At 40.7% G+C, this 23,148-nt stretch overlaps 1 protein-coding gene across 1 annotated transcript; it reads left to right on the plus strand.

Moving 5' to 3' along the window:
• The first annotated feature begins 2,561 nt into the window (after window positions 1-2,561).
• Window positions 2,562-7,339, plus strand: LOC117141389 (organic solute transporter alpha-like protein). Its single transcript, XM_033304804.1, has 6 exons — window positions 2,562-2,653; window positions 5,526-5,815; window positions 6,203-6,615; window positions 6,678-6,808; window positions 6,874-7,064; window positions 7,153-7,339. Exons 2-6 carry the CDS (start codon window positions 5,692-5,694, stop codon window positions 7,278-7,280), a joined length of 987 nt encoding a protein of 328 aa, XP_033160695.1. The 5' UTR covers window positions 2,562-2,653; window positions 5,526-5,691; the 3' UTR covers window positions 7,281-7,339.
• Window positions 7,340-23,148: the final 15,809 nt, after the last annotated feature.

A 23,148-nucleotide genomic window follows, 5' to 3' on the forward strand; every position in this document is an offset into this window, starting at 1 on the left:
CAACACTGGCGAAAAGCGGGGGAGCGAAGGTGCGGACTGAAATTGAAACAACAGCGACAGTTGAATGAATCAGGGAGCATAAAGACCCGAGAAATGAACGCCAAGTCAGCCCCGAGCATCGCTCCTCATCTCGCCATCAAAGTCTCTTTGTGTTATTCAAATGGCGGCTGCATTGATGCTTATTTGCGAAAAAGCAGCGCGAAAAAATGAGCAAAATAAGAAAACATAAGAAAATCCCAAAGGCGGCAAATAAACAGTGGCGAGAAAATGAAAACCGACAAGGAAAAGCTGCCGAGGCGCTGAATTGGCGACGTCTTCTTCAAAGGCATCGCCTCGGGCCCCCAAATTTTATCTTTTCTTTAAAGCGCGAGCACAGTTTGCCTTTCCGCTGGCCCCACTTTCTCAAAAGGACATTCGGACGTGAAGGAGGCTGGGAGCCAAAAGGAGCTCCCTTGCTGGAGGTTGCAGGTAAGAAATGGTAGCAAGAAATCATCGCTGACAGCAAATAAGGAGTTCGGTGCGGGTTACCATGGGGTGTTCTTGGAAATTCATGAGACAGCGGTGAGATCTGTTTTACATATGCAACGTTTTCTTGGAAAGATAGACCATAAAAATGCATGGAGCTCTTATATTCTGAATTTCGATTTCTTGCATGCACTAAAAGTGCAATTTTACTTTAGATAACTTGATCTTTTTTTGTTTAAGTAAAAGTTTCCTTTCTGTTTTTATCGTTTTATATTTTAATGCAATTTAAAACCAAATGAACTTATGTAAATTTTGTAAGGTAAATGGAACTGATAAAACATTTGCGATATTATAAAAATTAGTTAACTTATTTGGTCCTTAATTTTTCATTAAAAATTTGTATCTTTTTTTTTTACCTTCTGCATTTTTTTGCAAATATATTAAAGGCCGACGTGAACACAAAATTAATTTTTCTTTGTTTACGGACACAACTTTCAAGCGTTTACATTAAATCAGTTTGCAAACTTTGCCTCTGCCAAATGCCCCCTGTTTACCCATCTTTTTTCAAACTGACCACTCCTCCACTTTTTTTCCTTTCGATCTCCTGCCCTAATTGGCCTTATCACTTCTGACCCTCTTTACAAAATTAGATTTATTTGCAAATTATAAGTTGAATTGCAGCGGTCTGCCATCATAATATCTTTTTATGAGCCACCGCCGCAGCGTCTGCTATAAAAACGAACAAACTTGGCATTTTGCAGTTGAGGCATAATTAATTGCATAATTTTTGGGTTGAATAATTATCATTTAATTGGATTGGTTACGTTAAGTGTGCGAGAGCGCAGAGAGACAGCAAAAAAGGTTCATTGGGCCGCTCATTAAATTAGTAAGCGGATGTGCCTTAGATTTACGTTTTTTGATACGAGCCTAACCCCGCCGCGGGCTGAGTTTTGGACTCGAAGTCCACTCGACTCGATGGCATTTCTAATGAGTTTAATTTGAATATCAAATTGTTTGGGGAAATTATGTTTCCCCGCCGGCATCGATTAATATAATCGCACCCTGCGTTTTTCGCTCGGGGGCGTGCAAATTAATAGCTGATTGAAGCGCCGCCATTAAATACATTGTATATGGCTATATTTATATTCCGCGACTTCAATTCCCGGAGGTCGATATCGAACACTGGCATAAGTAATTATCACCTGGTTGGACATGTTAATTGGCTTTTGGCGTGAAATCCATAAGTTCTGGACTTCTCAATAAGCTGATGGCACTTTCCTATACAAATTAGCTTTCAACTTGAGTGTCCAGCGATGGCGATAAAAATTGGGTTGGTCGCACCGGAAGACAGGAGTGCAATTTTCTCAATTGCACAGTGGTCTGCAGGGCATAAAAAATGTTAATTTAATAAAAAGAAAAATATATTCAGAACTGATAATAATTTCAACAATTGCGAGGATCGCTGAAGCTTTAGGGATTTGAATATTATATTTTTTATTTATAGAATATAAATATTAACGGTGAAAATTGTATATATGAACAACTGAAAAAAGGGAAATATATGCTTTAGGAAGTATAACCTTACCAATTTATATAAACTTGTATGACTTGGCCAGATTAAACAAAATTGTAGTGTTGTATATTAATGTTCCACCCATTTTTTAACTGGTACTTTAACCCTAATGTATGTCTTTAGTTTACCCAATTGCGTGATCAAATTTTCACTCTCGATCATCAATATGTCTTTTCATTTCGCAATGGCTTACCAACGTGTTAGCAGGACAAGCCTCTTTTCGAGCCACTTCGGCTGTCCAAAGTAAACGCTTTTTGATCGGCAAATAGCCAACTTCCGCAGCGAGCGAGTGCTAAGAAAACTTTTCCCAGCGCAGCGGCGTTTGCAATCGACAAATGTCGATTAGCACATCGCGTCAGCAGGTGTGTGCAGGTATTGTGGCTATTGCTACCGCTATTCTCTGTTTTGGCTAAAACGCACACACTCACACGCGAAGACAGACGCTTATAGCCACTTTGCCAGTGGTCTGTGATGGGCGCATTCGCGTTCGTGATCGGCATGGGCACTACAATATTTTCAGTTTCATTTCAGTTGGTGAACAGCGCGCGAGCGAATAAGACACACGCGGTTAAAAAAACATTGCTCGAAAAGCTGAGAAAACAGGGAGTGCGAAGTGTAAGCAGCAAATGAAAATAGAGAAAAGTGCAAAATTAAACAAATTTCATTCAACCAATTGCAGTGCACAGTATTTTTGTCGTTTATTGATTCGCAGCTATAACTCGTGATCCACCGCTAATATTCATTAGATGTATCGTGAGCATCGGACAAGCCGTGTGAACATGTAATGAATAATTACTATTCATTCGTTGACGGCGAGCAATCAAAATGAATTAAAGACAACTCGAAATGCATCCGAGTGTAATTGAAATTCTTTAAACAATTCAATAAAGTGCAATGCCAAGGGCAAACGTAAAGTGCTGTGTTGGTCAAGGTTGCAGCCAAGAAAACCTGATATCTGTTGCATCTCCTGCAAGCCAATTCAAAAGAATAACAAATATTTGTCTTCTCCGACGAGATAATAACTTAAACTGAAACCATGTACTTCCACAAACGATTCTGCAAATTTACAAAATGTTTTTGCTTTTGCTCCATTCATGTCGAAAATATGTGACAATTGGGAGCTGAAGCATCTTATCAGACAAGTCAATTAATTACGTTTTTATCTAGATAGCTGTCATTCCTGAATGTCTTCACTTGACACATTCCCTAATGAACTGATATCTTGAGTAAGCGTAGATGGGTGAATTCCTTGCATCTTGAACTCACTTTGTGCGAATTCCTCTTGCGAATTTCATGAGGAAATCATTTGCTATGTCGACCAGAAAGCAAATTACATTTTGAGGTCTGCGTTCTGATTTCGATTTTTTCCCACAGAAATGCACTCGCATTTGCATTCGATTTTCGGTTACGGCTTCTGTTTTATTTTGGTTTTTCAAGCATTTTCCGCTTTGCTCAATTTGTTTGCATTGCGTAAGGTCGTGTAGTTTGCCATACACTCTGCAGCACTTGGTCTCGCCAAGAAATTCGAATTTTGTTAGCCACAAAAGCTCGGAAACATCTTGGCCAAGAGTCAGGGCCGGCCAATAGATGACAGTCGGCAAAAAAAGCTGTGGGCATAAATATGAATGAAGAAATACAATGGTCCAACCAAAAAAAGTGTTGCAACATCAAAATGCAAAGCTTGGTTTGTTTTTGGCCAATGTTTACAATTCATTTTGAACATTTTGTGTAACACTGTTATTATGCCCAAAATTTAAACTTAAATAAATATTTTTTTTAATGAAATTTATTTATTCTTAAATGTAACGAAAAAATTTCTATTTGCACAACTGGCACTGACAATATTTCTCTTTACCCAAATTTGTAGCCAATTTCACAAGAGTAACATGATATTTTATGACGTTTGTGTCTTTGGCACGTTTTCAGAATAAAGCTCGAATATTTTTAGTATTTGCAAAATTTAATTTGTTGTTAATGGCGTGCGAAACCTATTTGCGATCTGTTAAAAAATCCACCCAAAAGTGCATACTATGTGTTTATACACGAATACATATTATAGCTATGACGCTTATTTTCGCGATTTGTTTTACGCACCTTAGAATGTGCTAAATTCAAAAAGATTCGGCGAATGCTAATTAATTGATAAAAAAATGATTTATGGCGGGCTTGTAAATTGATTATGGATTTGCTCTCTTTTCGCCAGCTGATGAAATGGATCGTCTGATTCCGGGTTGTGATAAGCCATGATTCTACTCCACTTCCCCATCTCCGGATTACGTTGAATCGGAGACAAATTGGGGTCAGATCACGGGGACTTTGACACGTTTTTGGAGCAGATCTGAAGGCCGTTGCTGGTTGCTACGAGATGTTGAATCATGTTTCAGTGTGTTTACGGGTACTTTCAACACGTAGTATGCGGCTATTACTGTGCAAAAATATGAAACCAGTTTGGAAATGGACAATAACAAAGAGATTACATAATGGGCTGTGCAATGAGGCAAGCCACTCGAAAAATTTGCTTTAGTATGGCCGGTCTGTTACCTGCCTACTGTCCGTCTGCTTTCGAAAACCAGTTCCTCACTTGGATTTCGATTTGGTTGAGGGGAATCGGTCTTCTTTGGGCCTCAAAAAAAACTCAAAAAACTGACTGGACTCTATGGAATCGCCTAAGGCTTCGGTCACGTGCTCGTCTCCTCATACTTGCTGCTCTTAACATGCTCTTTTATGTGCCGACTGAATTGCCAGTTGTTTCGAAATTTTTAATTATTTTGTTTATAGTTGCTTTGAAACACTTGAAGCTAATAAGTGCAAAAAAGTTGGGGGGAGTTATATTATATGGGGTATTGTAGGCATTTTATTACTAAAGTGACCTAATAAACTGCATATATATTTACTTAGGTCTATAATTATTTGCAGAAAAGGTTTCATGCTAAAATAAATTAATTTTTTCTGTTACTTTTAATGACATAAGCCTAAGATATTAAGACGGAAAAATACTTTTGGATGATGATAGCAAACTTAATTTAATATGGCTAAAATTAAGAATTCTTTTTTCATTTTTAATTGTAGTTTTTATTTTGTCACGTGACATATAAAAATCCAGTGGAACTCGATTTTTATAGATGCTTTTGAACCTTACAAGGTTACTTAAGCTTTGTAATAAAGATTCATGGAATTATCGAAAAATAAAAAGGCTTCGAAAGAGATGTGTCATCGTCCATATTTTTTCTATTAATTAGTTGATGGAGCCAACTCCTGGCGATCGTGTCTGAGGGTATTAACACTTCGTCTAGACTTTTGGTTAGCAATAATTCAATATGAAATAATATTCACAAATTATTCATTACTTCAAACAAGCCGCGTCAAATTCAAGCTAGTAAGGTTCAATGCCTTCATTTGGGATCAAATCAGTTACTAACCCAAAAATACTGTTCTCACTTTCACCTGAGTAGGAGAATAACCAATATCTCTATGTTCCTCCATGTAGTTATATGTGTATGAGTGCTAATAAGGTGCAAAGTCTGCTAACTGGCAATTGTGAACTATTATAAAGATGTGAAGTGAAGTGTTGCAGCGTACGCGAAGGAAACCAGGAAGTATTGCACCAACTTGCCCCAGTTTGAATTTATCACCTTAAGTATAAAAGCCGCACAATGAATGCCAGTGAGAACTATTTCACGATGGAGCCCGCGGAGAATATATCACAGGTTCTAGAACAGAACATAAACAACACAAATAGCCTGCGAACACACCCCACTGTGGAAGAGTATTATGAAAGTGAGTATATTCATAGATCAAGTTTAAATATTAAGAAAACATATAGATATAACTTAAAAACTCCAGTTAATACGTTATCTACTTCTTTTGAATATATGACATATTAATATATAATAATATGACCCATATTATCTTGATCACTTTCTTACCTTACGTAATATTATCTACGACAATTCCATTCAAATATTTAAATTACAAGTTTACACCTACATATATAGATATGCAACCCTAGGTTCTTGCAGTCAAGATAAAATTAAGGTTTATTTTGGTAACTGCTATTTTGCTAAAGCTTCTCATTGAAGCGTATATTTAATGGCTTTACTAACATGTTACATAAGCCCCACACCCTTCTGCCAACTAATTGGATTTCTGGGAACTCACTTACAGACATGACCGCCTTCCTCAGCCTGGCCATCTTCATAGCCAGCCTGCTGACAATCCTCAACATCAGCATCTTCGCAACGACAGTCTCCCGGCTGCGTCGTCACCTGGACAAGCCGCTGCTGGGGCCCTCGATTATGATGGTGGGCCTGTATCCGATTATCTCGGTGGCTGCCCTGGTTACCATTCTGGTGCCCTACTCCTGGTTCGTCTGCCACACGGTGATGCACGTTATGTTCATGGTCGGTGGACCTGTGTTCCGCACCCTGCTCTTCCGTTACGTGGGCTCGGAGCAGAATTACGTGAAGGAGACGGCCGGCGAGGCGGTGCAACTAAATACTCCTCCGTGCTGCTGCTGCTGCCTCTGCCTGCCGATGGTGGTTCCCACCAAGGCGAAGCTCTGCATCTCCAGATACATGGTATGTCCCAGAAATCGGATTTGCAAGGCAATATTATTCTACAAAATGCCTCACCATCGCAGGTATGGCAAATGCCCTTCTGGCAGGGCTCCATCATGCTGGTGATGAACATCCTGTACTACCGGGACATTCAGCTCTACCGGCAGGTCATGTTCTTCTTCATCCCCTTCATCGTCTGCTCCATTGTCTTGGGGTAAATATTTTATTCGTTTTTATTATTATTATAAACATACGAACTAAGTGTTTGTTCACCCATAGCGTTTGGTCCCTTCAAATCACTGTGCGGATGATCACGAAGGTCCGCGGCGACTATCAGCTGAGGAAGAAGATGTTCTGCCTCCAACTGGTGGTGATGCTATGCAAACTGCAGTACCTGGTACTCTACGATCAGCTAGACGGCATCAAAATGGGCGGGGAGTATCCCATTAATCACACTGTCTACAAGCAAAGTCAGTATACTTCAAAATAACTTAAAACCATTCTAATTTACTTTCTTAATAAAAACATTGTATTAACTTGTTTTACCACTTTTTACAGCTATCATCAACATCCTTATCCTGGTTGAAATGGTTCTGGTATCCATGATGGTTCAAAGTGCATATCGTACTCCCGTTCAAGTGCAAATCGATGAGGTTAACAAGGAAAAGGAAGTTACTCGCATTTGAGTGTGCCTATGAATGTCCAAGCTTGTAGGAAATAGTAAAATTGTGATAAATTTAATAAAACCATGTTAGCTAAATTTATATTATATTTTTAACTTTCAACTGCAGTCTTCTTCAAGTAATTTCAGAAAATCAAAAATGAAGTGTTGCCTGTAAATCAAACTTAAAGGCAAAACCATTGCGACTAAATGTCACTTGACTGGCTGGTTGGCTTAACAAAACCGCCACAAATCATGTGTTTCCAACTCGACTTGGTCAGTTCCTTGACTGGGAGCACCACAGCCACCCACTTTGGCACCACCCACGCCGTTTGAAATGCGTGTCGCGTTTAGCTCATAATTCTCCCTGCGGCCTTGCGAGGGTCCAGATCCGTTTTACATTTTTCAGCAGGACAAACAAAACGCTGGGTGACTTGGGCCAAATGCCCAAGTGCCATAAAAACACAATAAATATAATATGAAATATCTGAACGCATATACATCTTCCTTTCTGTTTAGATAGCCTTTTCGGATAACTCAATTGCCGTCGCAACGCGACCATAGGCCATCCAAGCTTGAAAATGCTCACTGCGAGAAAGCGGGAAATTCCGTTCGATGGGCAAAAATTATTGGTGGGCGGTGCGAAATATGGAGTGGGAGCCACATCAACAGCAATTGTGTACTGCACGGCAGTGCGTTGAAATATATGATTTATTTGAAAAGAAAGTACATGGTGCTCTGGCCAAATAAATCACACTAAAGATCCTGCCAGCCCAAAAACCAAGCAAAGTGTGAGGGAAAAGCAGCATGAGGCAATTTCTGGGTGGGGGGAGGTGGACCAAGGCCGTCGGGCAATGGAAATCAAATATAAAGCTGGGGGAGAAATATATCCAAGCGGGGGATACCGTATAAAATGAATTTGGGATTCGGGATATTATTTGTTCTTAATAATATGCTAGTATACTCGTCCTGGAATCAAAAACGCAACGAAATTTTAAAATCTAATTTTAAAGCACCTACAATAATTAATTCTCTATGGAAAAAAGGCTTATGGATTTATTAAAAAACAAAACAGAAAATGTTAATAAGTTTGAAATATATACTAAAATTAATATTTCTTATTGGTATTGAAAATGTTTAACGAATTAATGGTGGTATGGCTTCTTCAATTTTAAATTTTCAAATAAACTTCTGCATCCTATATCCTGTAAGCCAGTGCCGACAGTCTAGGATATAAGGGGTATCAAGCAGGATGGCGAGGGAAAGTTGAACTGCCAGGGCTTGGAGGAGGCAAGTGCCACGGTCGGTTGTCGCTGGGCATGGTTATCTTATCGCTGTTTTATGATGTACACAACGCCGCAGAACGCCAGCTATGAGCAGCCCATGGCAGCCAAAGTCCTGGGACACTTCTCCCCCGGCACTCCGATCCGCCCATCCTCAGCCTGTCCAATCCACAGAAATCCACTCTTGGCCTGGTCGAGATGTCGCTCTTTTTATGAAGACGCTTGTTTGCCCGGCTTGCCAGCGCCTCGGCTGCCATCCTGGTGGTGGCTCTGACTTGACTGAGGCAAGTAAATCAGATTAAGTATCCGCTGCTCATTTTGATGAGTTGTGGAGACGACCAGCCAACGGACTCTTGATTTTATATTATTCCCTTTTCCAGCATGTGCGAAGTGAAAAGTGGTAATAAACAAGAAGGGAAATACTAAAGATGCGGCAAAAGCTAAAGCCACTAAATAAGGTATAGGTTTAATATTTTTAAGAAGTCACACTTAAACTTTAAATCATTGAAAAAATTGTGGAATAATTAAGCGTTTTCTTGTAGAGCTTCAGCCATAAAGTAGGCAACCAAAATCTGATGAAACCGAAGGCTGCCTTCTTGATTTTGGCCCAAACAACTCAAATTTGGTGTAGCAAAATTTTCGGGTGCCCATAAAGTTCATAAAGCTCCAGCGGAGGGGAAAGTGGATGGTCTGCAAAATTAAAGAAAGCATTTTTGCTGTTTTTGCCACCCACTTGAAGTCGCTTTGTGTCTGCCATTGTCTACGCTTCTTGGCCATGTCCAAACACGTTAGAGGGATTGCGCTGAAAGCCGTCTGGGCCACGATGTCATCCTGTGTCTTATGTCACTGTCCATTAGACGCGACAATCGGGGCCTTGAAGATCCAGCTACTTTTGCAGCATCTTCTTAAATCCGAAAATGGACCGTGTTTCACGACTACTTATGGCGAAAACACTTAGACAAATTAAATAATGAGCATACGCAATGTATAGCCGCTGCTTAATTTTCCTAATAGAAATTATAACACAATATTTGTCATTCACAGGCAATTTAACAAATTCAAGCAGCAGCTCATCGCCCAGAATCTCATTTCTCATTCGCTTCCTTTTCACCAATTTCGAATTTTCCCCCGATTTTTCCTGCCCGGGAATTTTATGATTATTGACAGCCGCATTTTCGTTGACTTGACTTTGCTTTCGCTTGTTTCTGCGCTTTCTTTTTGTCCTTTGTTTAAGGAGAAACTGACTTTGGCTTCTGTAAGGACCATTTCGTTGGTGCTAAGTAAATAAGTTTTATGACATTTCTTTCTTACGGCTTGTCGATGTTTCTAATGCCGTTCGCCTCGTAAAATCACAAACGTCTGCGCCTTATACTTGATTGATTTCAATGGGTGGAAGTTGACGCCCGATTTGGGCCACTTACTGATGGACGGACATAAGGATCAATAGGACGAATAATTCATATGCTGGTTGGCACAAATCCCCAACTCTTAGCATATGTAATAGCAACGAAGTTCGAGTGGAATAAAAATAATCATATCACGACTGCCTCTGAATGTAAGAACTTATCGTACTTATTCATAACATCCCTCCTTCTCTTCAGTTCTTGAAGTTTTATATAATAATACTTATTTTCAGAAATCTGTACCTAATCCTATAAAGATATTCCATTATTTAAGGCATATATACTCTGTATATTTTAATTAAAAATTGGCCAGCCAACGTTGACTTTTTCGGTCCCAAGTCATCATCAGGCCAAATATGGTATCCACACACACACTTAGCCTTCCGTAAGCCGAGAATTAATTAATGTAAAGCAGCGAAGAGTAAAGCGGCCATAAGAAAATATTTGAGCATGTTCTGGCATAATTAAAAGGGTTTGCCAATTGTTACCACTGTTTTTTTTTTTGTCGGCCAGAAACCCCAAAAGAAAAGTTAAGAAAAATATGCCTAAGCACTTTTGGGCGAGTTTGGATTTTTTGTTATAAATTAAAAGTGACAATGTGATGGACATGGAAAATTACCAGCAAAATTAAAATTTAATATATTAAGTATATAGGATTAGCATAAAACCATTAATATTGATAACAATAAGACATCTTATAAATATATTAACCTATTTTTAGAGCTGCAAGTGTGTTGACAACTGAACTTTAAACACATTTGTAGATTAATAATTTGTATGAAAACTCTCATACTTACTTTTGTTGTCTTTACAAGGTAATCTTTCTACTAAACTTCTAAAAAGACGATATTCCATCACCTGCCTGTGAACACACAGATCCCCAAGGACCTCGAAACCATCGAAAATCCAGCAAGGACCACCTCAGCTTTAACGAGTATCCTGCTGGTCCAGTCTGGTCGTCTGGGAGTCGCCGCCTTATGCTGAGCACTCAGTTTAACAATGGCAAACAAGTAAAACGCCACGAAATCCGCTTAAAGAGCATTTGTATGTAATGGCAAGAAAACGAGCAGAAAAAAAGAGGGAGAAGCAACAGCATCCCGGCTGCATTGCCATGCTCGAGTTCTCCGCTTTTTTTTGTCCTTTTTCTTACACCTCCGCATGCCTCCATTAGGGGATTTTGCATAAGTGACAAGGCTGGCAGAGGCCCCGACTTTCTACCAACGCCACCACCACCCCCCACCCATCATCAGCATATGTGCCTCAGTGTGAGTGGCCATGGCTCCAGTTCGGATAAAGCCTGGCTAATGCAGCACACAGAAACCGGCATAAGGCGCTGGTAAAGCGACACGCTTGTCAAATTCCCCACTGCCGAGGTCGATGGACATGACCAGGAATAGGGGTACACTGCAAGTAATTGGAGCTACATGTCCTAAATACTATCATAGAAATTACTGGCTAAAATTTCATGTTGGTTTGTATATTATAATACTAATATAATCGCTCGATACAAATACAAATACTTTTTGCCCGATTGTAGATATTAATATTTTTATTAGTTATTAATATTCAACAATTAATGAAGGGCAAATAACTTTTGATTGTGTAGAAATGAACGAACTCAGCTCAATTGCATTAAGGCGTTGGGGAAAGTCGCACCATCAGCAGAAACAACTTTAATTGAATGGGGACGCCACTGGGATCTTTCGCTTCCACAGCAACAATTGTTGGGACAGTGGACTGTGATTGGATAAATGATTAAGTAGTTTGCAATTAAACGACAGCGAACTTAATTTCTCTGAAGCTAATAAGTTTTTGAGTTTGATTGGACGAAAAAAGTGGAAGATTTCATGAGCAGGTGAGTTTGAAAGAGGGTCGGAAAAAAACTTAATTAAGTGAGAAAAAACTTTATGGCTTGAGTTGATAACTATTTGAATTTAATTGAGTGGAAATATTTGCTAGAAGAGGCCATTAATGGTCTAGGGTATTGAAATATAATAAGTAATAATTGATAATTACCTTACTTAGTAAATAAATAATTTTACTCTCTTTTGTATAGTTCAAGGTGTTAAAAATAAATCAATTATCTCTTGAAATATGTTCCTAGAACAATCATCGAAAGAGCTTAGAATAGTATTATGAGCACGGAATAAATTGTATTCAGACAATTGTGTACTCCCAACCAATTTCCTTAATCAAAGGACCTGAGAGACTCTTACTCTGCCGACAGGTTCCGCTTATGTGATTACTTTTACTATTAGTGAAATGAGCCGTTTCGGCCAAGTCCCGCTCTCCTTACCTTGGCCAACACATCGAAATGTATGTGGTATATCAAGCTGTGTGTATGGGGAGTAATAAACCATCAGTCAACGGCCTGGAACGTCGAAGGAATAAACACAGGCATGAATAAATATATTGGACTCGCTGGCTCCTGACCAACTAGAGGCCAGTGGCACTCTCGAGGTGTTTTCCTAGACTCCTCAGTCTGATGGCCTGGAGCGCAGCTGATCAGGGCTAATCAATTAAGTTCCACAAAAGCAATTTATTACAATACCTTGGTGAGCGAAAAGGACACTGTGTAATCGATGGAAAAGGTTGTTGCCCAAGCAAACATATGGCATGAATAAAATCGCATACGCACATATTTAATCAGAGAACTGTGATCGAATACTCTTAGCAATATTTAATAAAAATAATGATTGAAAATATAGTGGAATAACTGCTATTACTTATAGTAAGTACCTGGCTTTAGTAGCACCTGTTTTGTTTATCTATGTAAATCCCACAAAATATCTACAGATTTGCAAGCGTAATTTTACACTACAGATTTAACTGGCCAATATGGTTAACCCTTTGCAACGAAAGCCATTTCAGCTAGCCGCAGTCTGATGAAGACCATTGAGCTTCATGTGACCACAAAACTTTCGCATTGGCGCGACTGCCAGGACACAATTGCGAGTTGAAGTGCGCGCAGCAAGGCCATAAAAATTTAAAACTGCAGAAAGACGACGGAGCGGAGTGGAGTGGAGTTGAGGATGCCATTAAGGACTCGAGGATGCTGCGCGTGTGCTCCGAGATCAGCATCATTAACACTATTTTCCCTAGGCGGTGCTTCAAAATGACAACGCCGAGGGGTCTTTGGGCCTGGGGGATGGGTTGGGTTAAGTTGGGATGGCGTTGCCCGGAGTTAACCCAACGATGACACTGACAACTGGCTTCCAGTCAAGTCGAGTTTAGTTTAGTTTGGCTTGCCACAATCATTACGAGCCCCCATGAACCCGACTCCCCGTCCCCCTCCGGACGTTCCTGACGCAGCTCTGTTTTTGACAGGGGCGTGGGTATTCCGGGGCACTTTTCTGGGACGGGGGAGCACTCCAAAAAATGGGGGATAGCCACAGTGGCACACACACACACACACTGTATGTCAACGCACTCTCATATACACTTGCCAGTGGATGGTGAAAGTGCCCGGGAAGTGGTTGAGTGTTTGCCCAGAGAGGCACGCATCAAGTAGTTGCCTCGTCCTGACAGTGAATCCAAATAGAAATCCATTTAATTTTCAAATAGTAAAATGTTTACCCACGAACTCGCATGGTGGGGAATGTCCTGCTGAATACCCTGTCCGCCTTCACAGTCCCGGCAAAATTCCCTTCCATAATGGCAAATTCAACACTCGCTCTTTTATTCATGCAAAGGTGGGTCCCATTGTTCGCATTGTTTGCCGGACATAACTTGCATTCCCCATGGTGTTCTTCGTTCCGAACCCACACTCAAATGCAGCACCATGAAAAACTGTGCGAGGGTGGCGAAAATCACGAGCCGGTCTTATCCACAAATGAATAAATGAAATCCAAAGAGGTGGTCCGTTCCGCCTTGGAGAAGAGGTGTTGAGCGTGGTATTGTGCTCGGGTATTATTTTAATTTAAGAGGAATTTCAATATGAATTTTCAGGGTTTATTAATAAAGGTAGAAGCAAGAACCCCTCAGTGAAGGAATATTGCTCCAAGAAATATCAAATAATACGAGAAATAATTATTTTAAATATTAAATATAAAGAGTTCCTCACTTTTCCCATCTTAAAGTGCTGCTCATTGCCCGTTTAATGCTAAATTCGAGAAGATTAGCAGCCTTGCAGTGGCTAATCGATTTTCATATCTGGCCAGAGCAGCCTCGTTAATTATGGGCGATAATTCAAAGATCAACTTGAATTCCCTGCTCCCCGAGGGCCGGCAGAGTTGGATTTCCAATTGCATCGCGGACAGAGCAATTTCGCGGACTCCGAAGAGGGGATTATGGGTAAATGTGACGGGGGACCAAATGAGCTCGGTGGTTCAGGTGGGGATTGCGTCTGTATGTATGTATTGATGTGCTTATTTTGCATAATTGACTGTAAATGGAGGCCACAGAGGTGTGGGTGTGCGCGGCTGCTTGTGGTTGTGTAATTGGCATATCAGACCGGCCACGGTGCGTATGCGTAATGCTTTTGAGGTTTTAAACATCGCTAATTGCACAGCGAAATGGAGAAAGTAATAAACAATGGGGGCGGCATGGAAAACAAGGCTCTTTTAGAGGCCACTGTCATATCCATAAAATTCCGAGCACATTAGCAAACAACTTGGCTTAAAGTACCCACAACAATAAAAACAACAACAACGCACAAGAATCATATTAATGGCCGTAGAAAAAAGGCGCCAACTGAATTGTCTGAGGCACTGAGCAACAGGAAAATTCATTAATTTCAAATGAGGTTGCCTTTAATATTGTAAAATATTTTAATTAGGAAAAGTTATTTAAGGGATGATTTTCATGTTTCTTTAATCAAAGAATATCTATTAAGGCATAGCAATCCTTCTATCAATATAAGCGAACTCTAATAATTGCAGCTTTATAAAAAAATATAAAATAGCTTCTCTTAAATATAACTTTGATATCTTAAATCTGTGCCATTGCAATCAGTGAGCTGTCAAAATTCAAAAACCTTGTGCGCCAGTGTAATGTGTGTTTGCCAAAATAAACACAAACACATGACAAATGGAATGGTCCGCTTGTATGCCTAACAATTCGCTCTCGCACACACATTTGCGCAGTTCACACCGACACACGCCCCTTCCACGCCCACCATCTTGCTCCTAAAGGTCAGTGCGTGTTGTTGTTTTTGCTCTTGGCATTTTTGGGTTTTCGGTTTTAGTGGCACTCGCTGTTGGCCGATTCCTTGCGGGTGTCAATGACGAACAGGACACGCTGTGCGGGTTGGGTGGTGGGTGGTGTTCAATGGGCGGGGAGGAGCCACCCACACCAACACACGCACACACGTAGCACATACGTGTCGGCCTGATTGCACATAAATTTTGGGGAGTGTGCGAAATTCTCGTATTTCCTCCTTTCGATTTTTTGGGGGCAGTGTGGGCGCTGCGCCCGTTAATACAACGCATTTTGTTTACAACTTTTCACTTTCTGATTTCAGCTTTCTGTTTTTATTTGCCTTTCAGCTTGCAGCTCAACATTTTTCGTGGGCCAAGAAATTTTCCTATTTTACGTGTTTTCTTTAGCCCTCCGTTTGTTTATTTGTTTCTTTATTTGCAGTTCTTGGAATTTATTTGTAAAGCTGTTTGGTTATTCATTTGACATTTGGCGTCAATGGATATTCGCATTGAGCCAAGTGGCAGCTGAGCCCAGCAAAGTACACAGAAAAAAAATATAACTGATGAGGCCAAGACCCCATTATTGGTTTAATTAACCATTTATAAACAAACCATATATAAACTTAAACGGAAAGTCTTTTATTACAAAATGGCATTAGTAGAAATGCCTTCTGATTTTCCCTTTAGTTATTCTGTAGCTAAAATTTGAAAATATTTTTCCCCTTTTAATGTGTAAGACCCACAAATGGGAATGCGAATTAGTTATTTTTGTGACCTAGCTGAAAGCCATATTTGCTTACACCTTTTTTAAATAAATATAACTTTAAAACGCAAGTGCCTTTGAAAGTGCCATTTGCTGGCAAGCCTCAACTGAAATCCATCTTATCTGCAACCCATTAATGTCACTTAAATTGCCTTTCACACATCCGCACGGCACATCAGCTTGATTTACTATTGCACTATTTTAATTACGTGGCAACGAGGCCTTAATACGTCGCATACATCAAGTGGGTACCGTATTGCAATTAATTTATGCCAAACGGCAGCCGAAGTAATTGCGCCAAATTGACACAACCGCAAGTAGATCCGCCGGGCGGGGGGAGGAGCTTTACAGGGGGTCAGGATTTCCAGGACTCAGAGGAATTGTGCATGACTTGCTGCTGGTCGAAAGCTAAGCACCCAGCAATCCATCCATATTGAAATAGAGCCAACTGGGCCACAGCCATTAGTATTAGTCCTTTGCATAGAGATCCTGCAGAGCAGCAACTGGCTACTGGCAGGCAGGCACGTGCTTGCCAACGAGTAGGGATTGCAAGGATTGCAAGGATACATGCCGCACACGCAGACATTCACATATTCGCCCATATACTTAGGCACATGCCAAGTGCAAGGCTGCCACTCACACATCAATGTCCCCCACGAGTTGAATTACAAATGAGCCTCTGTCGAGACCCTGCCAATGTGTCCTCTCTGCATCACGAGTGGGAGGCTCCTGAGGTTTATCATTGTTTGGCTATTGCCGTGGAGTGCTGGAATCCGAAAGATACACGGAAAGAAACTCGCTTATTGTGTGTATCTATAAGTATGCTAGGAAATGTTCAGACTTAATTAAGAGAAACTAAAGCTGCAATAAAAGATTGTCAATTTGTACAGCATCCCAGCAGACATACTTTATATTTATGGGTACATTCATATCTAATATGGAAATATTTGTTTTAATTCTGTTTGGCAGTTGTTCGTGGATGGCAAAGTTCTCGACACCGACAGTGCAACATAAATATGAAATATCCGCCGCCGTCGAAGGCAAAAGTTTTCAAAGTTTCGCCTAGCTGCCTTCAGCCGGTTTTTGAGCTGCATTATTGGCGCTTTTTATCTGCGCCTGAGCAGACACTGGATTTTCCATCTTCTACCCCGTGTCGCCTGCATAATTAATATTTTCTGCAATATTAATCGCAGGCAGACCTTCGCTACCCCCATTGCAATTCTTTTGTCGGGAAATATGTCTTTTGTTTCGCAGAGAAGCGGCAATCAATGAAAGTGTTCGCCCAGCCTGTGAATAATGCCCGCTTGGGTCTGCCACGAAGTAATTGTTTTAAAAACAAAGTGACTGACAAAATACTTTTTAAAAATGTATCAACATCTTTTTGGTTAACCAGAGGGAAGAACTTTAGGGTAAGTATCCATAACAAACCATAATTGCTTCTGGGAATATCAGCTTTGGAACATTTTTAGGAAATTTGCGCAAAAGGTGCCTCCATATGGCAATGATTTTCCACCCACCCAATCCCGTCACTCGTCTAACCATTTTTCAATAAATAAAACTCTCGAAACGAGGAAGGGGAAAATTTGCATATTTATTTGACTTGTTGTTGTTGCCATTCATTGCCGTTTTGTGCGCGTAACTCAAGACGGAAAAACCAAATTAAAAAGTAATTTGAAAACCTTTAAACGCAAACGAAAGTAAATTATGCAAACATTATGGTTGAGGGTCCTTCTAAATAAAGCAACAAAAACCGAACGGGAAAAAAACAAGAGCACGTCCAGGAAGGACAGCTGGGAACCACGGGGTAATGGAAAGCAGGGCCCCAAGGAAAACTTAGCCAAGGTCACATGCGACATGGTTGCCATGGTTCATTTCTCCGGCAATTTCCTCTCTTGGCCTAAATGCCATTTTATGAGATATTCAGAATTCTCATTTCACTGTCGCTTTTTCGGGGGTTCGCTGGCTACAAATGACACTAATAATTTCCATTTAAATGAAGTCATGAATAAAAATCAAGTGCAAGTATTTGTTTTTCTCTCTTGCTGGCCATACTTGTAAAGAAGGGCAAATGATTTTCATATTGCGTTCGCCACCTCGCGCAGAGGGGATCAGAAAGTCAGCTGGGGGCGACTCGAAAAAGTCGGGGAAAACATTCCGGGGAAAGGGCGATATAAAGTTGGAAAATATATGAAAAATGATTGTTTTAAAAAATAAGAAAAAGTAGGAGAAAATAAGAAAGTGAATGTGGCAACTTTATGTTAAAGTCAATGAATTGAGGCGAGAATAAGCAGGCGAATGAAAATACTTCTTTAAGATTTAAAATATTATTAAAACATTTAAAAATGATTTTTTTTAATGTGCTTGTTAATTGGGAAGTGCATGATTTAAATGTAACTTTATTATGAGGATTCTATAGGTAAATTCAGTCCACTTTGAGCTGAAACTTAGTACCTAGGTTAATGAATCCCAAAGACATCCTACCTTAATCACGCCATCAAAACTCCGTAATTTATGTTTACCCAACCTCAGTTCCTACGAACCTAATGAAATTTCAGACCTACTAAAATCGCAGCCCTAAGGCCTAGAGTCAGCAAAGGACATGCTTACACACACGACTTCTAACTCGACTCCTGCTCGATTAGGAGCTCAATGCTCCTGGCTGGAAAAGAAATTAGAAATGCAAATGCAATGCATATTGAAAGGCGTCTCTAACGATAGCAAACATTTCCCACAAGGCGCTTTCTGCTAAATGAAAGCAAGGTATGCTGTCGATGTTGTTTCACAGATATGCAATCAGGAGAAACGGCAGCAGTTAGTGTCCTGAAAGGAGTGCGTTCTGGGAAAATCAAGCTGAGCCGGAGCAAATCCACCGGGGGCCAGGTCCATGTGGCAAGATACATCAAGAAACAGCTGCGAAGGTAACCCGAAATGTGTCAACATCAAGGTGGGTGGGTTGTCCTGGGTGGTGCCATTGTGAGACCAGGGAGCTACGATGTGAATTTAAATATGCAACTAAATTTTTCCACAAGCCCGACAACGTTGGGAATCTATTAACACGTTTTGACACTTGCAGGCAGAAATTGCCCCGGCAAAATCTGGATTTAAGAGGTGGAAAGTGCTCCGGGTACATCGACAACTAAATGTCAATTTATTTTACATCAAATAGGAGACGGAAGACAACATGCTAGGTCCTTGCCGAGCAGGAGATGTAGCGAGGACCTACATTCTCGCCATCCTTGCCAAGTTTTCGCCCAAGTTTTGGCTTTCAATTTGGCAAATGAGGTGACAGCAGACATGTGCAAAAGTTTCTGAGATAAGACCCAGAGGTGCGTGTGTGTGTGAGTGCTACCCTGTATGTTGTTTACAAGTAACTGATTTACGTTCGTGATTTTGGTTTTGGTAAACTTTTCATTTCACACGTATCTACGCAGAACAAAGGCACCTGACGCAACTTTGTGTTGGGTTCTTTGAAAGGGAGATGCTTAACTCAAATAGTGCAAAACAAATTGTGGCTTGTCTGGTTTTCCCAGTCATCAACTGATAACAATTGTCTTTCAGTGGGCCAATTTCCCCTTGGGGTTACCACACGGCTTGTTCTGCTGAAAGAAGAAAAGCCTATTTATTCGATATTGACTAGAAGCTGTGAAAGGGAAAGAAAAATATTTTGTGCAACAACCAATATAAAATTCGCATGAAAAATGCTGGCTACATAAGCCAATTTAAGTTAAAAAAAAAAAACATACTTTATTTGATTCTGGATTTATTCTTGATTTATTTAATGTTACGAATTTCAAAATTGTCTTTCCCGCTATAGAGACTTTTCAGAAACTGGCACTAATTCAATTCATAAATGTGTACATTTAATTAGAAAAGTTTAGTTTGAAAATAATTTAAATTTAAATTTTAGATTTAACTTGCGGCTTGCCCAAGAGTTAATATCAATAATAATACCTCTTGTTTGGTTAAAGATGCCGAGTAAGTGGATAAAGTACACAAAGCTAACGGGTTAATTTTCACACACATATGGCTTTAGGTCCTGCCGCCAAAGAGTTGCCTTAGAATTCGACTTGATTACTCCACCTGCCCGCCCGACAGGTTAATCCAATTAAAGCGGATCCAATTAGCATCGCCGACAGCCTGCATCCGGTGCTTTATATCCGAGAGTCCTAGTTCTAATTCCATTACGGCGAAAAAAGTGCAATCTTTTTGCCACCCCACCTTTGTTGGTCCTATTCCCAGCTCGGGGCCCAAAACACCTGGCCAAGGTTGTGGGGGCCAACTACTTTCGCCTAATAACCATCAACAGCCTAATGTGCAGGTGCTTAGCATAAAAAGCAAAGGCACGGCAAAGGCATTGGCAGCTTCAAAGTGAGCGGGCGCACTTAGCATAATGGACAAAGTGGGAATCGGAATTTAGCCAAAAACAAAAACTGGTCAAAACACACGACTCTCTTAAGTGGGAGAAACAAAGAGAGTCCCGCAGGACCTAAGAGAATGAAAGCTCCTTGGGAACTATGTGCAACAGGCCGTCGCTGTTTGGCGGGGTGACAAATGTGTTTTGATTCGACCGAAAAAGCGAAAGTTGCTCGTCTTCTAATTCTGAAATAGTGGCGACGCTGGGGATAACTGAAATTAACTTTAATGCGACAACAATTCAGAACAGAAATTTACGGTAATTGCGGCAATTACATTTCGCAAATGATGCTGCAAACACAGCCGAGATTGCCCACATTCCACTGAATACTTTCTCCGCGCAAGTAGTTTACGGGCTTTCCTGTTCCAGTCTCGTAAAAGCAAATTGAAGCCATTGACTGGAGAAAATCGCGCTTGGCATGACATTTGGCTGGCTCCCCCTGGCGGCTCCTAGCCGTTTTATAAATTTCAATTTCTGAAATGCTTAGCATACTTCTGGGCGCCCTGCGACGCATAGTTCACACGGAGCAGGAACGTTACGAACGCGATAAGTCCCGACACAGTAATCGTAATCAGTGACATTACCTTGGGCTTGTCTTTGGCTTTGGGTGGCGACTTGATTGGAACTGAGAGGATTGGGGAATGAGCAGCATAATAAGATTGGACTGGGAGCGACCACTCGTACTAATCAGCTGCAGGGTAGCTGGGGGAATGATGGGAATAGCAAGAACTATGGCTAAAATAAAATACTTTTTGTGGATAATAAGCAAAATAAGTGTGGTTTCTATAGTTTTTGTTAAATTACAGCATCCCTTTAACCAGTGTTGTTAGGCTTAGATTTATATGCACAGCATTAAGAAGTTTATGCTATTGTCAGCAAATCTTTCTGAAATCGAATTCCTGCCATCCAAGAGCTTTCACATACAATTCTGCTTAATCATTGGTATTTGTTAACGTTTCGCTTGCTGAAGGGAAACATCGTGCTCATCATTATCATCAGCCAGCGATGGAAAATTCAATTAACGTTTTCCACTCTTCCTCTCGCTGTCTCTGTCTCTTAATCCGTGCATTCCTCTCTGTCGCACGAATGGCTGAAATATAACTCAACTTGTGCGTGACATTTTTATTGCTTATACGCAACGTTGTGCATGCAAATATTTCCACCACTATGAATATTCAATTTGGCGCATTGACTTTCGCTAATTGTTCAGCCGGGAGGCGCTGCGAACGAGCTTGCCACGCCTCCCTTCGTGTTTATAATGCATTCACATTCATTTCTATTAATTTGGCTATATCGCTGATCAATTTTAATTGACGTTTGCGTAGAAATGGCGCCTACGTCACGCGGAACCGCCAATTACCGAAATTGCAGTCGCGATTTATTTGGCAAATAATAAAATGTATATATTGGCATTACGGAATTTTATAATTTGATTTTATTACGCAATCCAAATGGCGTTATCAAAGCATTTGTATTTTTATTGGGTTATTTCGTAGGGTTTTTCTTGGTTTATTTACACTCCTTTCTGCCATTTTTCGTTTGCGGTTGTGCTGTGCAAATTGTCAAACCACAGCAATTTATCAGCAATCCCGACAATTGCATTATTAATGGCAGGCGCTTAGAGGCCACACATGCTGTGGACAACAGTTTGGTCTGTGCTCCTGGAATCGGACGTATCCCAGGGTCCTTGTGCGGTCGTGTAGTTTGCCGCTTAAAGGGCTTAGCAGTTGGTGCTCCTGCCCTGCCATCCCCCTCTGCTGCCTTTTTTTCAGGGGGACAGTCCGACGCCACAACAATAAACCAATTTAAAGAAACCTTATGTAAACAGTTTTATAATGGATTATATATGTACCCGTGTGCGTAAGTATGCGTGTGTGGAAGTGCTTACCGTCACAGAAGCACAAGAAATCAGGGGGAAAGTCTGCAACTGGACAGGAAATGAGTGAAACAGTGGGCGCGAGCTTCATCCATAGACTCCTTTGGCCGTTACAAAGCGGAGTCTCAACGACAATTTAAGTGAGAGTTTCAGGAACAATGAAGATACATTCTCATAAATCTGACGGATATTCGTACATTCTATTATTATTTTAAAAGCTTTGTTGGATACTGTTAATAAAAACAAATATCTTCAAGGGTTCATTACTTACATAAGCTTTAAAAATGAATAGACGTTGCTTAAAAGGATTCATAGTTGTAATTTAACACAGTCCCAACCAATTTCAAAGTCAAATGTAAGCACACATTGAAAATATTCATTGGATGGCAAGGAATTAAAACCGTGTTCCAGAGTAAATTCAAGATTTCTTCAATCGTCCCCATATATCGAGACCCACATCTGCACATACATCATCCCTAAGCCCTTTGCGATTCCAGCTTATTTAAGAGCGCCTCACAATGAATTTTCATTTGAAAGACTTTGTGGCCAAACATTTTGTTAACCACAAAATCTAATCTGTTACCATGGTAAGTAATACCAGGATGTAACTGGGCCAAAGACGACACACGCAGGGGCAAATGAGAGGGAGTGAGTGGTGAGGCAACCGCTGGCTGGGCGACATGGGAAAATGTTTGCAATGCCATTTGTTTGTCATGCACAATGGCTGCAGAAATGAGCTGAGCTCCACTGAACTGCACCGTCCCATCCGAAAGCGGGGTGTCTCCCATACTCGTATATGTGCATATGCAAGGCAATTGGAATGGCGAATACCGAGGACCGGTGGCGGAATCAAACACATCATCCTACAAATGGAACCACAGCCGGCACAGCCCGCATCCACTAGCCAACATTCAGAGTCCGCCATTCTGCATCCTGCATCCTCTGTTCAACGTCCTCCGTTCAACAAGAGCTGCATCTCGGAGGGAGCATTTCTGATGGAATAAACTGCTGCACAA

The sequence above is a fragment of the Drosophila mauritiana genome, chromosome 3L, assembly GCF_004382145.1.
Source record: "Drosophila mauritiana strain mau12 chromosome 3L, ASM438214v1, whole genome shotgun sequence".
Taxonomy (NCBI): domain Eukaryota; kingdom Metazoa; phylum Arthropoda; class Insecta; order Diptera; family Drosophilidae; genus Drosophila; species Drosophila mauritiana.